The sequence below is a fragment of the Echinops telfairi genome, unplaced genomic scaffold (genome assembly GCF_000313985.2).
Source record: "Echinops telfairi isolate 266 unplaced genomic scaffold, ASM31398v2 ScPeMD7_19;HRSCAF=73, whole genome shotgun sequence".
Lineage (NCBI taxonomy): Eukaryota > Metazoa > Chordata > Mammalia > Afrosoricida > Tenrecidae > Echinops > Echinops telfairi.
The window spans coordinates 252298-275027 of record NW_022103916.1 but is presented as its reverse complement, the minus strand read 5'-3'; the positions used below and the strand labels follow the sequence as shown (position 1 = coordinate 275027).

The 22730-nt window shown below is 42.6% G+C and overlaps 2 protein-coding genes across 3 annotated transcripts in view; one reads left to right on the top strand and one right to left on the bottom strand.

Annotated features, from left to right (window-relative positions):
* Positions 1-9622: 9622 nt before the first annotated feature.
* Positions 9623-16342, top strand: TSR2 (TSR2 ribosome maturation factor). Of its 2 annotated transcripts, none has more exons than XM_045288317.1 (5): positions 9623-9703; positions 9856-9946; positions 13517-13608; positions 14625-14756; positions 14960-16342. In XM_045288317.1, the coding sequence occupies exons 1-5, from the start codon at positions 9623-9625 to the stop codon at positions 15095-15097; spliced, it is 534 nt and encodes a 177-aa protein (XP_045144252.1). In that variant the 3' UTR covers positions 15098-16342. The 2 variants fall into 2 exon arrangements, with proteins under 2 accessions (XP_045144252.1, XP_004713176.1); XM_004713119.2 differs by having other exon boundaries at positions 14586-14756.
* The window catches only part of FGD1 (FYVE, RhoGEF and PH domain containing 1), a 57286-nt gene continuing 50643 nt past the window's right edge, over positions 16088-22730 (bottom strand). Inside the window, exons 13-18 of the mRNA XM_004713199.2 lie at positions 21464-21494; positions 20985-21086; positions 20528-20653; positions 20194-20355; positions 18300-18443; positions 16088-17372 (exon numbers count right to left, since the gene is read on the bottom strand). Coding sequence (XP_004713256.1) covers positions 17079-17372; positions 18300-18443; positions 20194-20355; positions 20528-20653; positions 20985-21086; positions 21464-21494 — 859 coding nt within the window. The 3' untranslated portion in view covers positions 16088-17078. The remainder of the gene's footprint in view (positions 17373-18299; positions 18444-20193; positions 20356-20527; positions 20654-20984; positions 21087-21463; positions 21495-22730) is intronic.

The window sequence follows — 22730 nt, the reverse complement described above, 5'->3', positions numbered from 1 at the left end:
TATTTCACATATAATACAACCAGTATTTCAGTAACATTTAAGAGATGTGTAATCATCACCATAATCAATTTCAGAACATTTTCTTCTTTCTCACACTTGCTGTTAGCTCCTTATTTTCCCCTAGCCTCCTCTGCCATTCCCCTAAATAATTATTAAACCAGTTACTGTCTTTATATATTTACTTATTCTGGATTTCATCTACAGAAAATCATATAAAACACAAACCAAAACAACAATGACAAACTAAAACACAGGAAAACCACAATTGAAAAGAAAGCCCAAAGTATTAAAAATTGAAACAACTTTAAAATGGGTTAAAAAAGAGACCAAATGATAAAGTGTTATATTTTTACCTAACTACATCTACCCAAATCAACTGTGTGATAGTAAGATTATTTATATCTCTTGACTATGGTCAGAGAGGATTCACCGGAGGCTTAACTCATGTGGGGACCCTGCAAATAGATTTTGGGATTCCATTGTCATCTATAGCCTTCTGAAAACCTGGTGTTCACAATTTAAACTCTGATATTATTCCCTCCTCTGAATTTATATTTTATTATTTACAATTCTTGCATCAGACAGGATGGTGTGCTTCTTCCATGTGGACTTAGTTGATGCTTTGCTCAGATGGCTGCTTGTTTGAAGTCAAGCCTTTAAGACCCCAGGTGATATTCTTTTTCATAGCTAGACATAAACTGATTTCTGCACCATACTTTGCTATAGAACCTATATCTTGAGTTTCTCAAGATAGAGTGAGAAGGAGAAGACCAATCAGTCACTGTCATACAACATTGTTCTAAGGTCACCCCCAATCAACAGATACTCCTACAAGAGTGATTAGGGAACCTTAGTTCAAGTCAAGACATTGTGCACGGGAGGGACAGGTCAGTCTCAGAGAAGGCTATTACACTTCTGTTTGTGAGTAAACTGGGTGGAGCAACCAGTCATGGGAAAAAAATACTTAATAATACTTATATAGAAACTTAGGGGAGAATACCCCTGGTACCTAATTGGATACTTTTGACCTAATTTTTACCCAGCCTTTGGTAACCCAGGCTGAGTGCTATAGAGGACTGGAACTTTAGACTGCCCTTTCAAGGTGCACCACATCCTTCACAGGATACATCAGGCAGATTGGATATGGACACCCCACTAAGCAAACTGGGTTTACCTTAAACTCACATGTAACAGATTGAATGAACTGATATTCTCCCTTGGACTTAAGATGGAATCGCCTTAGTGTGAGAAGAAGTAGATGACTTCTTTCCTTATATCCCAAGGTTATAAATTTGGGGGCTGTGTTAGGCTGTGTTGACAAGAGAAACAAATCCAGCGACACTCATATATGTGTAATACAGAGCTTTATATAAAGAAGTGATTATATATCAAAAACACATCCCAGCCCAGTCCAACTCAAGCCCATAAGTCTGATACTAGTCCATAAGTCCCTCTTGAAATTCACACGGCCACATGCAATGATGCAGAATGCAGGCATATCATAGACTCGTGGGTGAAAAGTCACATGGATCCCAGGTCAGTGGAAACATTGCAGGGCTCTTGTAGGTCTCAGGGTTGGCAAGCAGGAAAAGTGAAGGCAAAAAGAGGGAGGGAGGTTCCCAGAACCCTCCTAAGGAGAAGGCACGCCCACAAGGAGGTATCAGGCTATGACCTGAGTGACAGGTGGAATACCACCCCTACACTTTTATATATCTTCAAGTTGATATGAAATTATGTAACTACCATATGGGTCACTAGACTTTGTTTCAGATCTCTTGCTTTGAGAGTGTCAATGAATGATGGCCCTGCACTACCATATATTTACTTTTTTAAAAAATTAGAGGCTCTTACAGCTCTTGGTACAATCCATACATATATCCATTGTGTCAAACACATCTGTACATATGTTCTCATCATCTTTTCCGAAACATTTGATTTCTACTTGAACTCTTGGTATCAACTCCTCCTTTTTCCACCTCTCTTCCCCACCCTCCCTCCCCTTTGATCCCTTGATAATTTATACATTATTCTTTTTTTTTTATGTCTTACACTGACTGCTGTCTCCTTTTACCCACTTTTCTACTGTCCATGCCCCTGGGAGGGGGGCCATATGTCGATTATTGTGATCGGTTCCCCTGTACCCCCCCTTCCCTTACCCTCCTAGTATATCGACTCCCCTTAATGGTCCTGAGGGTTTTCTCTGTTCTGGATTCCCTGTATTGAAAGCTCTTATCTGTACCAGTATACATGTTCTGGTCTAGTCATATTTGTAAGATAGAATTGGGGTCATGATGGGACGGGGGACGCATTAAAGAACTAAAGGAAGGTTGTGCGTTTCATTGGTGCTATACTGCACCCTGACTAGCCCATCTCTTCCTTGTGACCCATCTGACAGGGGGTGTCCAATTGACTACTGATGGGCTTTGGGTCACCACTCTGCCCTCCCCCTCATTCCCATTGATATGATTTTTGTTTGCTTTGTTTTGGGTTTTTGATGCCAAGGGAAGAATAAGTGATCTAAAATTGATGGCGAGGAGGGCATAGGATGCTTGGGTGGAAGGGGTGTGTGTGTGTGGGCGGCTCGATCAAGGGCAATGTAGCTGAGAGAAATTACCAAAACTCGATTGAAGGTCGAACATGATAGTGGGACAGGAGGAAAGTAAAAGGAAATAGAGGATGGAACTGGGAGGCAAAGGACATTTATAGAGGTCTAAATACAGCCATGTATATATGTAAACATATTTATATGCAATGACAGGGGAATAGAGATTTGTACATATATTTATTTATAAAGTATTAAGGCAGCAGATGGACATTGGGCCTTCACTCAAGTACTCCCTCAACGCAAGAACACTTTGTTCTACTAATGTGGCATTCTGTGATGTTCACCTTCTCAGACAAAAATCGCTGAAGACAAAATTGGTGCATAAACAAATGTGGTAAAGAAAGCTGACGGTCAGTGCCCAGCTATCAAAAGATATATCATCCGGGGTCTTAAAGGCTTGAAGATAAACAAGCAGCATCTAGCTGAGAAGCAACAAAGCCCACATGGAAGAAGCACACCAGCCTGCATGATCATGAGGTGTTGATGGGATCAGGCATAATATATTTACTATTTTTATGCTCTTTTTGTTTTTTTGTGGCATGTGTTAGTCTGGCAGGCATGGTTCTGCCTTTGTGAATGAGTATTATTGAAAGTTTTACCCTATCCCCGACCCTCATTTTTGTTTAAATAGTATCCAGTCACCTAAGCTTTTAATCTGTACAAGTCAACAATTCATGCATTGCGAACTGAAAATTACATGTATAATTTCCTTTTCTCAACAGTGTTTTAAATTCTATACCATTAGTTAAGTTCATGGCATTATCAATAGAATTAACTTATGTCCCATAGGGATGGCCTGTAATATTTTCTATTGTAAAATGATAATGATATCTCTAAGGTGAACCAGAAACATATCTAAACTGTAGATAAATGAATGGATTTTGGGCTTACTGTTAATCATACCCCTAACGTAAGAACAATTATTTTTTATGATAGGGCCCTCAATATTTTTCTTTTGACTGGGCCCTCAACATTTTTTTCTTTTGTGACTGACTTATCTCATTCAACATATTAATTGTTTTTGTTGCTGTAAAAATCACTCAACATGTTTTTAAAATTCATCGATGTTGTGCACAAATCAGGACTTCTTTTCACATTATAGCTGAGTAAGACTACGCTGTAAGGATATATCATTTTCTGTTGATGGAATTTTAAGTGGTTTATAACTTTGGGCTTCAATGAACACTGGTGTGCATCTATAAATTTTAGTATACTATGCTTTTGTTTTCCGTAACCTAAAACTATTTTTTAATTTCCCTTTTTTTCTTAGATGTATTGGTTATTTAGGAGTGTGTTAATTTACATTTATTTGTGAATTCCCCACCTTTGTTATTAATTTCTAATTTTGCTCCATATTGACCAGAGAATATCCTTTGTGTGATTTCAATCTTTGTAAATTTTTAGCCTAGCATATGGTCTCTACTGAAGGATGCTTCATGTGCACTTCAAAAGAATGTGCAATTTGCTTTTTTGAGTGCAGTATTCTATAGATGTTAAACCAAATGTCTGTTTCCATCAAATGGGATTCAAAGTGATCCCACAGAACATTTCCAAGGCTAAAATCTTTAAGAAAGTTGACTGCTACATCTCTTTCCCCAGTGTGCTCTAGTGTGTGGTGGGTTTGAAATGCTGACATTTTGGTTAGCAGTTGATCACTTTAATCACTGTGCCTCAAAGACTCTTCTCTATAGATGTTATCATGCTTTTTGAAAAATTCAGACTCTTTGTGCTTGGCTCTTTATGTCTGATTCCTCCACCCCAGGGCTGGAAATCTGTGTTTAATAAGTTCCCCATAAATTTGTACCAGGGATGCAAGGATGGTTCAGCATTTGAAAGATAATCATTGTAATCCATCGCATAAATAAGATAAAGAATAAGAACTACATGATCATATCAGTAGATGCAGAAAAGCATTTGACAATATCCAACACCCATTTCCAACAAAAACACTCAATAAAATAAAAATAGAAGGAAAACTCAACATAATAAAGGCCATGTATGAAAAACCAACAGCCAATATCACCTTCAGTAGAAAAAAAACTGAAAACATTTCCCTGAAATCTGGAACTACATAAGCGTGCCCCTTATCACCACTCTTATTCAACATTATTCTGAAAGCCTTAGCTAGACAACAACAAAAACCAAGGAAATACAATTGGGCAAAGAAGACGGGAAGCTCTTGGTATTTGCCAATGATGTGATTTTATAAAGAAGCTCAAGGACTCACAAAAACACTGTTGGAAACAATTGAAGGTTATCTTAAAGTAGCAGGATACAAGATTAACATGCAGCAATCAATCTGATTCTATATACCGGCAAAAGGAGCTCTGAAAAAGCCATCAAGAAAATAATAACATTTACAATAGCCACACAAAAGATGAAATACCCAGGAATATGTTTAACCAAAGAAACAAAAGTCCTGTACAAAGAAAGCTACAGAACATTACTACAAGAAACAAAGGGAGACCTTCTCAAAAAGAACAAAGTTGGAGGTCTTGCCCTGCCTAAACTTATTACACAGCCACAGAAATCAAAACAGCCTAGCACTAGTATAATGATAGATGCATAGTCCAATGAAACAAGATAGGAAATCCAGACGTACACCTCCATCTATTTTCAACAATGGACTAAAAAACATTAAGTGGGAAAGGGACATCCTCTTCAACAAATGGTGCTGGAAAAATGGGAAGAATGTAGCATAATGAAACAGAACCCATACCTCACCCCATGCACAAAATCAAACTCAAGCTATATTAAAGACTTAAATGTAAATTCTATAACTATGACGATCATCAATGAGAAAATTAGCACAAACGTTAGGATCTTATTGCAGGTCATGCATAGGCTAACAACTATAATGAAGGAAGAACACACACTGGAAGAAAAAGTATATGACTGAAACTTCTTAAAAATAAAATACTTGTATACAGGAAGACTTCATCAAAAGACTAAAATGAGAGCCCACAGATTGGAAAAAAAATATTTAGCAATTATATAGCAGAAAAATTACTAATTACTAAAAATTTATAAAATTCTGAAACATCTCAATATGAAAATAAACAAATAATCCAATTAAAGGTGGCAAGGGACATGAATAGACAATTCACAAAGGACTACACTTTAGTGGCTAACAAACACATTAGGGAGTGCTCACACTCTAGTCATCCAGGAGAAGCAAAACAAAGGGAGATTCAAATCAAATAAAAATATCGTCTTACACTCACAACAGTAGCCCAATTTAAAAACCAGAAAACAACATATGCTGAACATGGTCCAGAGAGATCAGAAGTCTGATACACTGCTGGTGGGCTTGTGAATATGTAAAATCACTGTGGAACACAATATAATGATACCTAAATCAACTGGCAATAGAAATACCATACAGCCCAGCAATACCTTTGCTGGGCATATAGCCCAGAGAAATAAAAGGCAGAACATGAACAGACATATGTGCTCATATGTTCAATGCAGCATAGTTCACAAAAGCAAGAAGCTGGTAAAAGCCCAAATGCCCATCAGTAGAAGATTGGATAAAGAAACCCTGGTACATACACAAAATGGATAGTCCACATCCCTAAAAAGCAGTGTTCTCCATGACATGGAGGGACCTGGAATCCATCATACCGAGTGAAGTTAGTCAATCACAAAAGGGCAAATATAATGAGTTCACTACTATAAAAATAAACACCAAGATGAAGGCAGGTTTCTGCTCCTAGCTCATGTAACCTTCTAACTACAAATCTGACTCAAGCGGAGGATGTACACTGGTACAGATAAGAACTGGTAACACAGGGAATCCAGGACAGATGGCCCCTTCAGGACCAGTGGTGAGAGTGGCGATACTGGGAGGGTGGAGGGAGGGTGGAGGGAAGGTGGGGTATACAGGGGGAACCAATTACAAGGATCTACATATAACCTCCTCCCTGAGCATCGGACAACAGAAAAGTGGGTGAAGGGAGACGCCAGACAGTGTAAGATATGACAAAATAATAATTTATCAATTATCAAGGGTTCATGAGGGAAGGGGAGCGGGGAGGGTGCGGAAAATTGAGGAGCTGATGCCAGGGGCTTAAGTGGAGAGCAAATGTTTTGAGAATGATGAGGGTAATGAATGTACAAATGTGTTTTATACAATGGATGGATGGATTATGATAAGAGTTGTATGAGCCCCCAATAAAATGATTTTTAAAAAGCCACTTCTATTGAGGAGATCTCATCTCAGGTGTAGCCAATTTTTAAAATGGGGTGAGGGAGATAGAATATTATTCATTGGTTGTCATACAAAATTGAGCTAAGGTTATACTGGATCAACAGAGTAAGAAGTGAATCTTACTGGAAATTTTAATGAAGATGGGGGAGGGGGACATGTATGTCTTGGTGAATATGATTACATTTTGCTGGTAAGAAAACGAGGAGGAGTAACCTCTCATTTGAAAAAGAAAACCATTTAACAATATTTATAAAGAACTCAGGGGGAGAATATGCCTGGTATTGTATTCCTAATCGACATTTTGAACTAGTTTCTATCTAGGCTTTGGTAATCCAGGCCATGTGCTATAGACTACTGGGACTTTAGACTCTGTTCTTCCAAGGTTCACAGCATCTTTCATAGGCTACACTGGAAAGACTCAATGTGGAAACCCCACTAAATGAACTGGGCTTTACCTCACACTCACCTGTATTCCTTAGTGTGAGAAGAAGATGACTGCTACCCCAAGGGCGTAGAACTGGCAGTCATTGGACTTTGTTTTGGATCTCTTGCCTTGAGGATGTTGTGTTAGGCCAGGTTGACTAGAGAAACAAATACAGAGACCCCATGTATGTATAAGAAAGAGCTTTATATCAAGAAAAATGATATATTGAGAAAACATCCCATCCCATTTCAACTAAGTCCATAAGTCCAATACTAGCCCATATGTCCCTCTTCAAACTCACGCAGTCACATGCAATGATGCAGAATCCAGGAATATCACAGACTGGTGGGTGCAAAGTTGTGTGGATCCAATTGCAGTGGTGACATCTCCAAGGCTCCAGTGGGAACCAGGGTCCACCAGCCAGAAGGTGAAGGGAGAGAGAGAAGGAGAGTTCCCTAGAGCCCTCCTTTTTTTCCCTTCCCCCTGCCCTCCCCCCAACACCCACCCCCAGGGCCCTCCTTATACAGAAGGCCATGTCCATAATGAATCACCATTAGGTTGTGACCTGATTGACAGGCTGATCTCCACCCCAACTCTTTTATATATCTTCAAGTTGACATGAAATTATGTAACTACCACAGATGTCTAATGAATGGTACCTGGGGCTACTCTATACATACTATTTTATTACCTTCTTTGCTTTATTATGAAATATTAATTTGGTAGGCATAGTTCTACCTTGGTAAATGTATATTATTGAAAGTTTGCTCTATTACTGACTCCCATTGTTTGTGTGAATTTGTCCAGTCACTTAAGAGTTTAATCTGTACAAGTCAACAATTCATGTATTGCGATTCATAGCTGTCCTATACTTGTATAAATTTCTTTTCTCAACAGTATTTTAAATTCTATACCATTGGATAATTTAACAACACTATCAAGAGAATCAACTTGTGCTCCAGGGAGATGATTGATACTGTTCTCTAACATAAATTGACAATAATGTCTCTAAGGTGAACCAGAGACATAAACAATAGATATATGAATAGAATTGGGCTCCCACTTACTTCTAGCTCCAATCTAAGAACAATTAGCTCTTATGGCATGGTCCTGTTTGAATCTCACCATCATGAAGAGATCACTGGAGAAATGGGTGTTATAGCAGTGTGGCAAAAAAAAAATTCCGTAGATGGTGCCAGCTATCAGAAAAATTAGTGCCTGGGGTCTTACACATTCAGCCATCTAAATGAGATGTCGACTAAGTCTACATGGAAGAAGCACACCTTTCTGTGCGGTCCAAGGATTATAAATAATAAAATCTAAATTCAAAGGAAGGAATGGTGCCAGAGCTTATGTGAACACCTGGTTTGCAGAAGGCTATGGATGACAGTAGATGCTCAAGATCCATTTGTAGGGTCCACACATGGATTAAACCTCTGATTGTACTCAAGGGATGTGAATACCCTTATCTAGGAGAGAACATTGTCACTGCCATCAAGTTGATGCCACGTCATGGTGATCCTATAGGGTAGGGTAGAACTGTCCCTGAGTGTTTTACAGTAGTAGAAGAATAGCTGATCTTGCAGTTAGCAGCCCAGCTCGTAACCACTATGCCTGCCAAGGTTCCTTTGCAAGGAAGTGCTCCCTTGGAAATCAGTCCTTTGGGATTGGCCATACTGAAGGTCAGAAGGAAATTCCTTCTGACAGTGCTTATATGGTTTGTCTCTGGTACAGGAGGCCTAACTGGAGACCAGTCCACATTCCTTTTTTGCCAGGCAAAGGAGCTGAGGGAGCTGAGTTTTCTGTCTTCAGTTTTCTGTCTTCTGTTTTCAGGCTTCTGAGGGAGCTGAGTTTTCTGTCTCGTAGTAACTTCTCAGAGTAGCATGCCAGCACTTAATACAATTGGAAATACAGGGAGGAGACTAAATATTGGGACAGTATCCACTGAAGGTGTGGCGCCTACTTTCTTAGGAAGTTAGTGGTTCACTAGAAGTAGGGCACTCTCCACCTTAGACCCCTAGCGGGGGTTTGAACGTCAGGTGACTCAGCCTTTTGAAAGCGGAATACAGAGCGGCTGGTGGCTCCGAACTGCTAACCTTGCGGTTTGCAGCCCAACGCGTAATCCATTGGACCACCAGGGCTGTTTACTGTGAGTATGAGGGTCATTGCAAAGCCCTGCAGAACAATCAAGGGGGTGGGTTTTTGTTTGTAGTGTTGTCATCGATCGTACTGATACTTTTCTATTGCTCTAGCCTTGCTACTAGGTCAGCAAAAAGCATACCTATTTTCAGATCAGTCTCTGGCTCTTTTTTTTTTTTTTTTGCTGGGTGGTTGCTGAGGAAGGATTGGGCGGCTGGCCCGTCACGTGACTCGCGATCTGGTAATGGCGGGTGCTAGAGAAGATTCGCGGGCGCTCTTTGGAGCGGGCGTTCGCGCGGCGTTGGAAGCCTGGCCGGCCTTACAGGTGAGTGGGGCCGAGGCTGGGATAAGCTTAGAACCTGGAGAAGAGTATGAGTAGTCCAGGCATGGCTTGGTGGGACGACATAAGCAAGGAACCCGACCTCACTCTAGGCCGGCACATACACTGACGTGTTGGGCTCGTGCCTTTGTTTGCAGATCGCTGTGGAGAATGGTTTCGGGGGCGTGCACAGCCAGGAGAAGGCCGAATGGCTGGGGGGTGCAATGGAAGAGTATTTCATCCGCAATGGTGAGTGAATGTTAAGTGTGCTAAGGCGTGGGGATAAGGAGTCCTCCCTCCCCCATGGGATAGGGAAGATTGACGCCATAGGTTTCTCTTAAAGGTCAGTCAGCAAGGGAATAAGGGGCCCAGCACAAGACTTGTTGCATAGTATGGGTTTTGCAAAATTCTTCTTTCATTTTCGAGCCTTGGAAGTGAAATTGACATTGGGTAAAGTCGTTTCTCTGAAGAAAATTCAGGGGGCTCAGAATTGTGAAAATAAGAGCAGGATTTTCAGGGAAAGTGGTGATTGGACTGAGTTGTAAAGGATGAGAAGGCATTATTAACTAGGTGCAGAGAGCAATATTAGCACAGTCCTGGTGGTACAGTAGGTTTCGTGTTGGGTTGCTAACCACAAGCTCAGTAGTTCGAAATCACCAATTGCTCTGCAGGAACAAGATGAGGATTTCTACTCAGTATAAACTTAGTTTCAGAAACTCACTGGGACAATTCTACTCTGTCTGTTCTGTAAGGTCACTATGAGAATCCACTTGATGGCAGTGAGTTGTGTTTTGTTTGTGTGATATATGGAAAATGGCAGGAACCTCATTGGAGTGAGGCTGTGTGTGTAAAGAATAAAGAGCTGTGGGAAATGAAGCTCTGAAATAGGGAGCACCCCCCCTCCAATACCCTAGAGGAAAAAAGACTAAAATATGGAAGACCTTATGTGCCTTTAATTTTTTCTTTAGGCCAGTGTTTGCTAAAATGCATGGCATGGAATAAGAAAAGTATTTTTCTTTTGCTACCACATAGTATCAAAATTCATTAGCATATTAAGTTTGGATATCCTTGGATAAGGATGATCCGTTACCAATAACTTGATCCTGGCTGTGCTCCATAGGGGTTTAAAATGGCTCTCTTTCTGTAAGTAGATTGCCAGGATTTTCTTCTGAAGTACCTCTGGGTTGACTCCGACCTCCAACAACCTTTTGGTAAGCAGCAGAGCCATCCAGGGAGTCCTTGGATAAGGAGAACTAGTTTCTGTATAATAGATTCTGACCCATGGTAACCAAGATGTGCAGAGTAGAACAGCACACCGTAAGATTTTCAAAGCTATGACCTTTCAGAAATAGATCTCCGGGCCCTACTTCCAAGGTGCCTCTGAATAGGCTCAAACTGTCAACTTTTTGGTTAGTGGTTGAGTGCTTAACAAAACTGTACTAGCCAGGGACTCCTTGGATAAGGGTACCAAAACCCAAACCAAATCCATAGCCATCTGATTGATTCTGACTCATAGTGACCCCCAGCAGAACAGATATTTTTAAGAAATATGTAGACTGTGAAACACTGAAGTATGGGTTAAAAATTTATAGACAGGTTCTAAGGTGAGTAAATAGGATGATGTTGACTCGCCAGAAAGATCTAAAAGTAATCAGTATGGAGCAAGGACTGGAGGGGGAAAGACTGATGAGAAGGCTATTTCTGTTTAGAAAATGAGGAGGCCTGGACTGGGGCAATAGTAAAGAAGAGATGGATTAGGTTTTGGGAGGTTGGTTGGCTAGAGACCAACAAATCAAACTCATTGCCATAGTGAAATCTGACTCGTAGTGACACTGTAGGGCAGAGTAGAAGTGCCCTTATAAGTTTCCAATACTGTAATTCTTTTTTTTTTTTTTAAGACTAATTTTTTACCAGAGTAGAAAGCCTCATCTTTTTTTCATGGAGTGGAAAAAGATGGGAAGAAGAGGAAAAGGCAGTCTTCTGGTTTGACTTGCTGAAAGAATTATGTCTTTCATGCAGTAGAGGAAGGTCCCTAGGTGGCGCAAACTGCTAACTAAAAGGTCGATGATTTGAACCGACTTAGTGGGACCATAGAGGAAACAGCTTGGCAATCTGTTTCCATTAAGATCACTTCCCTCCCCCACAAAAGGCAAAACCTTATGGAGCAGTTCTAGTCCATGAGTCAGAATGGGACTCAATGGCAGCAAAGAAAATCATGGAGTAGAGGAACCCTGGAGAATTAGAATTAGGTTTGTGATGAGTCTGGCTTTGGAATATGGAGGAGCCCTGGTGGTGCAGTGATTAAGTGTTTGGCTGTTAACCAAAGGGTCATCAGTTCAAACTCAGCTCTGTCTCCATAGGAGCAAGATGTGGCAGTCTACTTCCATAAAGTATTTGCAGCCTTGGAAACCCTAGGGAGTAATTCTATGTCCCATAGGGCCACTATGTATTGGAATTGACTTGATGGCAGAAGGTTAAATCCCCCCCCCAAACCAAATTCACACCATTGTAGCAGCCCAACATGTAACCCACTATGCCACTGGTACAACTCCCAGTAGGTTACAAACCAAACCAAACTCACTGCCATTGAGTCTTTGCAGACTCATGGCGGCTCTATAGGATGGGGTAGAACTGCCCATGTGTTTGAGACTGTAGCTCTTTACAGGAGTAGAAAGCCCTGTCTTTCTCCCATGGAGCTGCTGGTGGCTGTCCAACTGCAGGTAGCTGCCCAACTCTTAAGCAATGCGCCACCACGACTCCCCTAGTTGGTTAAAGGACCTGTAAAACATCTGTGCAAGGGGTAGTCAGAGTTGGAAACAGATTTAGTGGGATATTAGGATAGAGTGATGAGTCCCTAGGTCGTGCAAACAAACAAATGCTTCATCACTAGCCAAAATTTTGGTGGTTTGAACCTACCCAGAAGTGTCTTAAAAGACAGTCCTGGCAATTTGCTACCTTGTCACAGCCTTGAAAATCAAAATACTATTTAGAGCAGCTCTACTCTGCACTGCCATGAGTTGCAATTGACTCAAAACCAACATACCACAAAAAGAACAGGATAGGATAATAGGAAAAGCCAAGAACGTGAATGAACTCCCTCAGGGAAAGTATGCAGAATGAAGAGAGGGTGAGCTTTGTGAAAGTCTTAAGTAGAGAAATTTAGAAAAGTAGAGGGTTTGACCTGAGCCTTTTAGGAAACTTAAGCCCAGAGAGGAGGACTTAGCCAAGGCCACACAATAGGATTTTGATGTCAAGGCTATGACAATTTAATTTCGTTAAAATTGCAAGTACTCATTTCTTGCACCACTGATCTGTGGCCTCCTATGTCAATGGCACCAGTTGTGAAAAGTCTCTTCTTTAAAACTTTCAGTCCTTGAATGATGGTAATTAACATGGATTATGGATCTCCTCTATGCCAGGCATTGTTTTGGATAATAACTTACTGACATACCTTCAAGGAGACCACTATTTGCCCCATCTTACAGATGAGAAAACTGAGGCTAAGTAAAGAGTAAATAACTTGGTCACAGTCATCTAAGCACCCCAAGTGAGGGTAAACAAAGGGACTAAAGGTTAGGATCTAGGAAATAGAAGGCTTAATAGTATGTAGGATATAGGACATGGGAAATTAAATATTCAGAGTTTTTTTCTTAATCATGCTAAGATCTTCATTTTATTCACTTATGTGAATAAAAGGCTTGCTAGTTGGACGTTTCCCCACCAATCAGATGCGGGCCCAGCAAGTAAGTATTGAGGAATATGGATAGGGGTGACGATTGGCTTGTTTTTGACCAAAGGGCACTATCCTTTCCTACTTAGCTGACTTGGAGCTAGATGAGGTGGAGGACTTCCTTGGGGAGCTCATGACCAACGAGTTTGATACAGTTGTGGAGGATGGGAGTCTGCCCCAGGTGAGCTTATTGTGAGCATAACTGCTTGCAGTCTTTTCTCTCCCTAACACTCTTGTCTTGGGCCAGTATTCCTGGCCATAACCATTATTCTTTTTTAAGCCTGCACAAGAACCCTCTATGACTCCTTAATGCCTAGAACATAGGTTCCCAAATTTAGGTGATCAACTGCCCCCCTTTCAGGAAAAAAAGGTAGCATCCCTCCCCCAACCTCCGGTAATTAAATTTTTTTGTACTATAGCCCATAATCCATGGTAAAGTGTAGTTATCTGCTTTTGCAACTGCTGCTTCCCCCTCCTTCCCCTCTGATCATTCCAACACCTCCCATGTTGGGAAACATTGACCTAGAGGAAAGAGATCTTCCCAGGTCTTTCCAAGCTCTGTTGCTCCCCCTTTATTTCTGTGGAGACATCATACCCAGATAGGCCTGTACCTCTCCCCCATGCCAAGGGCAGGCCAGGCCACGTATATTTCTCCGCATGTTTTAGTTTCCATCCCTCCCCCTCTCCTCTCTGGATTGCTTGCCTTTTTATATGTTATCTTTCAAAGCCCAGTTCTAGTGCCTTCCTGCTAGGAGAGCTTCACCTGGGTCCTTAATGTGTGGTTGCTTTATTTACAAACTAATTGGGAATGGTAGAGCCCTATTCTCTGGACCAGTGGTTCTCAACCTGTGGGTTTCGACCCCTTTGTAGGTCAAACGACCCTTTCACAGAGGTTACCTAATACATCCTGCATATCAGATATTTACATTATGATTCATAACAGTAGCAAAATTATAGTTATGAAGTAGTAATGAAAATATTATTATGGTTGGGGGTCACCACAACATGAAGAACTGTATTGAAGGGTTGCGGCATTAGGAAGGTTGAGAACCACTGCTCTGGACAGTCCCAACACCCTCTGCACTCTCTATGTAACCATGAGCTAACGTATAGTAGGTTCTCTGGAAAATTCGAGCTGGTTGAGTGTTTTCTTGGTAGGTAAGCCAGCAGCTGCAGACCATGTTTCACCATTTCCAGAGGGGTGATGGCGCTGCTCTGAGGGAAATGGCCTCTTACATCACCCAAAGAAAGAACAGGATCACAGCCACTGCACTTACAACAGCCAGAGAAATGGATGAAGATGGTGCAGACAGCACAGAAGAGATGGAGGTGAAGAGGTGCCCCTTGGGGAGATCAGCTGATTTCTTAGAGAAGTAATGAGGGGGCTGATGGTGTGGTATTATTCAGAAAGAGCAGGATACTTCCCCAAGGTCACAAAGTCAATCTTAGCAAACCTAGAAGTAGAGCCTCAGTCTTCAGTGGCCTTGGCTGCAATGTGTCATATTTAGCTCTGTCTTGTATTTTTCCTCCAGGTCACAGCTACAAATGATGCGGCAGCTACAGCTGGGATCTGCTCTCAGCCTGAACCTTCTGACCCAGACTCGCCCAAGACTATTCAGGAAGAGGATATAGTGGAGGATGGCTGGACCATTGTCCGGAGAAAGAAATGAGTGGAGCTGAAATGGTTTGGGCCCTTGAGACTAGTTTTAAGGGGCTTTTCTGGAGATTGCACATCTCTTGACTGGATATGCCACCTCCTCACTCACCTACTTCCCTGCCTAGTTTCCTCCATAGGAAGAAAATGGACCTGGCCCATTGTACTCCCCTGGGTCTTAAAAATTGCTACCTGAGGGAAGAGGCCAGGTTTGCAGCACACTGCTTGTTGGGTACAATCATTGTAGAAGAAAAAGATGAGTAAGTATGGATGGAGGAGCAACTGGACACTGGTTGACTGGGTAGGTGGATTTGTGAAGGTACAGGACCATGAGGAGAACTAGCACCCAGTGCTAGGGGGCTGGCTCAGTCAGGAATGGCGAGATGAACATAGAGATAATTGAAGATGTAAATAAAAAAACAGGTATACAGTGCTTAATGTCTATTGGTGCCATATCTGGCCACACATCTGTGGTTCTATAAGGTGTTTTGTTTTAAAGGGCAAACAGCTCTCCTTTTGTTTATTTTCCCCTAATGGTTTTAAAGACTCTAAACCCAGACTTTTGCAGTACTGGACCACAGGTGAGATATAGGTAGAGGACAAAGTTCTGGGGGTGGGCTTTTGAGCATTGTCTGGCAGGCAGCAGGCAGGCACAGAGGGCTGTTCTTGCTGCTCAGTCTGGTAGAACAACAGATGGGATTGGGTGTGCTCTACTCACTTCCACTCTGCTTGCTTCACCTGGCCCCCCTCGCCTCCTACTGCCTCCAGCAGCAGCAGGAGCAACAAGGACAACTGGAAGCAGTCTCCCATAAAGTATAAATATGGGTTTTGCACAGTATCCAGTTCACATGTTTTTGTTGTAGTTAGGTGTCGTAGAGTCAGTTCAGACTCATAGTGGGCCTGTGTACAACGGAATGAAACACCACCCAGCCTTGTGCCATTCTCACAATTGCACTTATGTTTGAGCCCACCAAATCACATAGCATCCTATTTTATAGAACATATGGACATTAAGTAACACATACCTTTAATCATGGTATGCTCTGCCCAGAACTTGGAACTTCTCAAGAACAAGACTTCCTTTCTGCTGCTTATCCTCTAACCCTGGTTCCCTCGGGAATTCGAAGACTGGCTAGGTGGTGAGCTTAGGAGAGGTGGCCTTTGTCTTCGGTCTTCTCCAACCCCTCTCCCCACTCTTCATCCCATCCCGATTAAGTTTAGGGATGAGACTTAAGAATTTAATAAATACCTTAATGTTTAATTTGTGACTTGACTCATCCTGTGAAATCAAGAATCAGCCTTCTGGAGGCTGGGCTTTAGCACTCAACAGGAGTACATTTTCTGGGCCCACCACAGCACCTTGGTGCTTTGAACAAATAAATAGATGGACGAAAGGAGCATAGAAATGCTCTGGAAGTTTCTGTAAGCCTGAAATAAACTGTATTTTTCTTTAGAAACAAAACAAACAATATCCATTGTCCTTCACACCCTCCATTCCCCTGTCCTGCCCAGTGGCCCTGCCATGGGTCTAAATGATAAAATACTGGACCCAGCCTCGAAGCTGGGTGGTGGGAGGGGCTCAGTTCCCACCTCACACTGAGTCATATGTGAAGACGCTGGCCACAAGTCAGTGGCAGAGCTGGCACTTGAATCTCCTGCCTCTGGTGCTTTGGGAGGAACTGATGGATATAGAATCTGTAGGATTCTGTGAATGGGGCACATTATGGCCAAATTCAGGCTGATCTGGCAATAGTTCCCACTGTGAAGATATAAAAATTACTATCATTATAGTAACAGGGTTGTGTTTTTTTTTTTCCTTTAAGCCCACATTTTGTGAAAAGATGAATTAAAAAATCCAAGACCCAGCATTCAGGATTGAAAGTGCCGGTGTTGGGAGTTCAAGTATTGACTGAGCTGGGATGGAGGTGGCTAAAACCCCTAATTGGATATAGGCAAATAGTATAGTACAGGGGAATCCCCAGGAATCCCCAAACCCTTTAGATCTTATCTCCGGTTTGGGAAACAGCAGGGGGTTCAACAGTAGCTCCTGAAGCTGCCACTATTTCCCTGTTTTCAGACAGTGTGGGCCCTGGGCAGAATGTGTCCCCACGGCCTGCCCGGCCAAGCACAGCCATCCAACGCCGCTGTAGCTCCTCGGTCTCAGGGCTGAAGTACCAGCTCAGGTGGCTCTGAGTGATCTTGAAGACGTGGCGTCTGTCAGGGCGCTCCCCGGCTTCAGGAGGCCCCACTTCAAATCCAATGAGGGGCAGACTGCGCTGGGCTTTCACATCCTGGGGAGCAGGGACAGCTGGGATCAATTTGGGGTCACCCTCTGCCTTAGCTCCTAACTGCCTTAGCATTTGCTCCCTTTTTTCCTTCCCCTGACCAAGAACTTGCTGTGACTCCACCAATATCAATAGGAAAATGAACTAGGTCTAGACCACGAAACCCAACCCGCTGTCAACTGCAGCCCATTTAGCCTATAAGTTGATATCGACTTTATGACAGAGTTCTGAGACTGAGCCTTAGCAGTTTCCCACAGAGCAGGTGGTGGGTTTGAACAAACAACCTTGTGGTTAACAGCCCAACACCAAATAGTGCTACCAGGGCTCCTGGCTCAAACACTCATTTCCTTCCACCTCCCACCCAATTGGCTAGTCTCCAGCAGAGACTAGATGTTTTCAAGCCTCTGTCTAGGCCAGGGGTCTGCAAACTGCAGCTTGTGAGCTGAATGCAGCTCTTTCTGTATATACAAGTGGCTCTTAAGCAAAACTTTTTTTTAAGGCTAGTATTTAGATAATGGCGATTTCATTTGTAAATATATATTTATGGCTCTTGAATCATTTTTAAATTGTGAGGGATAGAATTGATTCTTCCATCTCAAAAATTTGCTGACCCCTGTTCTCGGCTATTGCTCCAACTGCATGCTCTTCCTCACTCCAAATTGAACCCAGCAGTCAAGGGCCCCATCTCCATTCCTGTTTCCTTCAGGAAGCCAGCTCTCCCCACTAGCCCCAATTTCCCCTACATACCCTGGCCCATAATCACTCTTTATTGTAGCTACTATCTTACAAGGATGAGGATTTTGAATTTCCTTTAGATCAGGTTAGACTCAGACTTAGTCCCAAGGCCAAGGAGTGGTGGAAGACTACATACAGAAGGGAGACAGCTTGGCTTTGCCAGGTGGCTGAAAGGACCTGAAGCAGTAAAATGCACACCTGAGGGGCTCCGTAGATATACAGCACCAAGGGTTCATTCTCAGGAACCACGAACCATGCCTTGTGCCAGCCTTTTCCACCCTTCTCCATGTAGTGCAGGAAGCTGCAGATAATGCTGTTCTCAGCAGCCACTGAAGCCTGTTTCTGTGGCCAGAGACATGGGGATATCAATGTTTACAGAGACCTACCCTGGTTCCCTTTGGCTTCAAAACCCCATGGTTCTTATCCTGTGGGTCATAGCCCCTTTGGGGGTAGAATGACCCTTTCACATGGCTCACCCAATTCATAACAGTAGCAAGATTACAGTTATGAAGTAGCAACGGAAATGATTTTATGGTTGGGGGGTCACCACAACATGAACTGTATGAAAGGGTCGCGGTATTAGGAAGGTTGGGAACCACTGCCCTAGTGTTAGGTGCTAATGAGTTGGTTCTCAGTGGCCACATGTACAACAGAATTAAACCACCTAGTCCTGTACCATCCTCACTATCCTCAGTGCTGTTCCCATAGCTCAAATGAGAACACTGAAGTTCAGGTGGCCCAATTACACCCAGTGTGTCAGAGACAGAATTCAATACCACGCTTATCTGCCTGACTTTCAGGCGCTGGCTGTTACCTCTTAAGTGTTGGTGGAAAGTGTAGAGAGCTCTAAATGCCTAGTCAGACATTCTTCAGTCAGTCAATTTAGTCTTTGGATAGAACAAAAAATACCTCACCTTTTTGTCCTCCATCCCACAAGGCAATATAGCATTGTGGTTATGGAAATGAGTGAGTGTTTAAGGAAACTGACGTAGAATTCTTGCTCTAGATGCTTCAGTGGTTCTCAACCTTCCTAATGCCGTGACCCTTTAATACAGTTCCTCGTGTTGTGGTGACCCCCCCCAACCAGAAAATGATTTTCGTTGTTACTTCATAACTAATTTTGCTATTGTTATGAATTGGGTAACCCCTGTGAAAGGGTCGTTCAACCCCCAAAGGGGTCATGACCCACAGGTTGAGAACTGCTGCTCTAGATGAAAATGTGTTGACTTGGAAGGAGATTGTAGTAAGGATAAAATGGATTACTATACTTCTCTGGAAAGCACTTAGAATAGTGCCTGGCACGCTTTTTTTTTTAAGTGCAGGTGTGTACCTGCACAAGCAATAGGAAAGGTAAGTATAACTGATACTGGGCAGGGGGAGCAGGGGTATACTAAGGGGTTTCAAAAAGTTTGTGGAAGAATAACATTTAAAAATACTGGAATTCTACCCAGGGATGTGAAAAGCCCTGCCCACAGAGTACATCAGAAAGTGAATTATTGCAGATATAGTTAGGTTAAAATTTAAAATCTTCTCATGGTGCTTTCCCTTTTAATCCATTCTGTTACTATTTTCTGCTTTCTCTTGGCTCCAAAAAGTCATTGAATAAGTTGTATAGAAATTGTTAAATGAAAACCTAATCTACTGTGTAAACTTTCACTGAAAACAACTTCTTTTTAAAAAAAGATAATGAAGATCTGAACTTTTTGGAACCACTGTGCATTTATTTTGTTTGTATTGTCTAAGTTTTAAAAATTCCAGCTCTACCACTTACTGCCTGTATAATTTAGGCAGATAACCTTCCTGGGTCTCAGTTTCCTCATGGGGAAAATAGGAATAGCAATAACATAGGTATATGAAATAGTATGAGGGAGCTTCAAAAACTTTGTTAAAAAATTCCATTACCTTTTAATTTTCCCCATGAATTATTTGAAGCCCACTCATAAACTTAAAAAAAAATTACTGTCATTCTTAAACTCATTTTACATATTCTGTGTCTGGGTTACATGTCCAGTCTTGGTGCCTTTAGTCATTGGGTAGGTGGCTGGGGCCCACGGGGTTCTTATGGAGGATTAGCTGGGGGCCTCGCTCTTACCTCAAGGATGGACCTCCGACGCTGAGGTGTATGCTGGCTGCAGGCGGGGTTGCTCCCGGGCACCCCATGCAAGGCCACGTAGCAGTCGGTGCACACACGGTTGGAGCGGTTGTTGTCATAGATGAGGCGGGCCCGGAACTCGGAGCACTTCCCACAAACCACCTGGGGTGGCAGGTGGGCAAGAGCAGCCTGATTCCAGCAAGCCTTCCCCTAAAGTGTAACATCTCCCACAACTTGCAGTCTACCCCCACTTGGAGGGTGCCCACTGAGAAGTGGGTCTTTCAACTGCCAGCCTATCTCCTCCCCAACTCTACCCCTGCCTCCCAACACTCACATGCCCACAGGCCTTGCAGTGGTGCCTGCGTTTGGTGATGGAATTGAAGGGCTCCTGGCAGCGCATGCACATGGTGACTTCCTTTTCCCGGATGGGCGTAGGTGCCCGTTTTCCAAGATCCACGTTCTAAAGGGAGGACCAGGTCCCAAGTTAGAGATGGCTACACCCTAGCCCAGTCCAGCAAGCCCTTGACTCTGCCCTAAAGCATGGGTCATTATGAGGAGCAGCAGACATTTACGATAACTGCCTCTTGCTCACTGGGTTACTGAAAACAAGTGACTTCTACTTTGGACTTTGGTTTCCCCAGTGATTTCTCTGTGGCCCTATCAACAGAAGACTACAATTCTGAAGTCTTGCATTCATTTCCTCTCTGGTCTTTACTCTCTGAAAAGGGCATTTTAAGGTGGGAACTTAAGAGGCCTGAAAAGGGCTCCAGTGCGGTAGAGGGGCTTCTTACTGGAGAATTGGGAGGGGTGTCTTCATCTTCCCTGTTTGTTGAGTTCAACAGTTTAAAGGTCTCCAGAGTCTGTTCATGCTTCAGGAGAGTAGAGTTGATGGCCTGGGGAGGTATAAGAAATGAGAGATAAGATCATCCTACAACCTACCCCATTTCTACCCTCACCTCACCCTCCTATGCCCCGGCTTGGAATCAGAAAAGTTGGGTTCAAGGCCCAGCTCCACCCCTGCTTGGTATATGACCTTGAACAAGTTTCTTCCCAAATCTAGGTCTCAGTTTTCACATTTGTGAAATGAGGGTGATGGTTGAAAAACCTTAAAAGGCCTTCCTGCTTGTCTAGAAAATAGGGATGGTAAAGTTTGAAGGTAGATGTCCAGGCCCATTCTAACGAGATGTAAGTATTTGGGACAGCCCACCAACCCCTAGGAGAACTAACAATACCTTTCCAGTCCCCTACCACAAAGCCTTTTAGATGTTACCTGGACCCAGTCTTTCTTCTCTTCCTCAGTCCTTTGGGTGGGGGTTGAGGGAAAAGAGAGATGTTGGGTTAGGCAGGCCAACGAAATGCAATTGGAGTGGTAAAGGGTGGGTATTTTGGAGTTGGATAGACCTAAATTTGACCTTCTGCTTCTTCACTTATTCCATGTGTGACCCTGAGAAACCTAACCTGTTTGAATTTATGCATTCAGCATTTACGAAAACTTTCAGGCCTTGTGCTAGGAACTTGGGTCACAGAGAGAGATGTTGTCCTCAAGGAGCTCATGGTGTACTGTGGGGGAGGTAGACATGGGGATCAGTAAGAGAGGGAAAGTAGGGCTGGGAAGCCCAGAGGGGGGTATTTGTTAGAGCCTGGAATTAGAGCGGGGATTTTTAATGAAGGTTTCCTCAAGCAAGTGCCAGACCTTAGGTAGGATGCTAAGGTGTGTGAGAGAAAGTATGGAATATGAGAGAAACCATATATAATGCCCTGTTGCTGGAATGTGAAGCTTAAGAAGGGAGGAAATGGTTTATTTGTTTGTTTCATTTGTTTAATGGCGATGATGGTTATCACCCTCTGGGTTCTGAGCAGTAGCTGAAGTGATATGTGCACAGTGCCCAGATAATTCTTAATACTCTAGATGCTCAAATATTTGCATTCCCCTTCCTGCCTTGATTCTTCTGACTGTGCTGCAGGCCCCAGGGCCTCTAAGCTGGTGCAACCTTATCAATTACTCAATAGGAATAAGACCACAAACTCTGCTGCCTACCACATCCACAATGTAGACCTCAAAAATATTTTTCTAATATGTAAATAAATCTGACTACATTCTTAGGCTTGACATAAAATTAAGGATGAGTCAAAATTTTACAAGGATGCCCATTCCATGCTATTTCTTATAATTAAAAAAATTGGAAGCAACCTAAATAAGTCTCCAACAACAGAGAATGAGGGGGAAATAGTTCATCACTACTGCAGGAGAATATTAATGACATAGATGTTTATAATATTTTTAAGTGTAAACAACATACATTAAATATATGCAGTTATCGTTTCAAAATATGGATGTGACATGGGTTTTTTAATTTGTTAAAACTCATCCATGTTGCATTGTGGTAAGAGCTGTATGAGCCCCCAACAAAATGATTTTTTTTTAAAAAGACTAGTAAGGTTAAAAAAATAAAACTGGGAAATGCAGGGAATCTAGGACAGAGGAACCTCTCAGGACCAGGGGTGACAGTGGCGATACCAGGAGGGAAAGGGGATGT

Bases quoted from the DNA above. Each gene is read 5' to 3' on its own strand.
- TSR2 (XM_004713119.2), top strand. From the start codon at position 9,623: ATGGCGGGTGCTAGAGAAGATTCGCGGGCGCTCTTTGGAGCGGGCGTT. The intron at 9,947-13,516 runs GTGAGTGAATGT...TTTCCTACTTAG, and splicing joins AGAGTATTTCATCCGCAATG to CTGACTTGGAGCTAGATGAG. The intron at 13,609-14,585 runs GTGAGCTTATTG...TTTTCTTGGTAG, and splicing joins AGGATGGGAGTCTGCCCCAG to GTAAGCCAGCAGCTGCAGAC.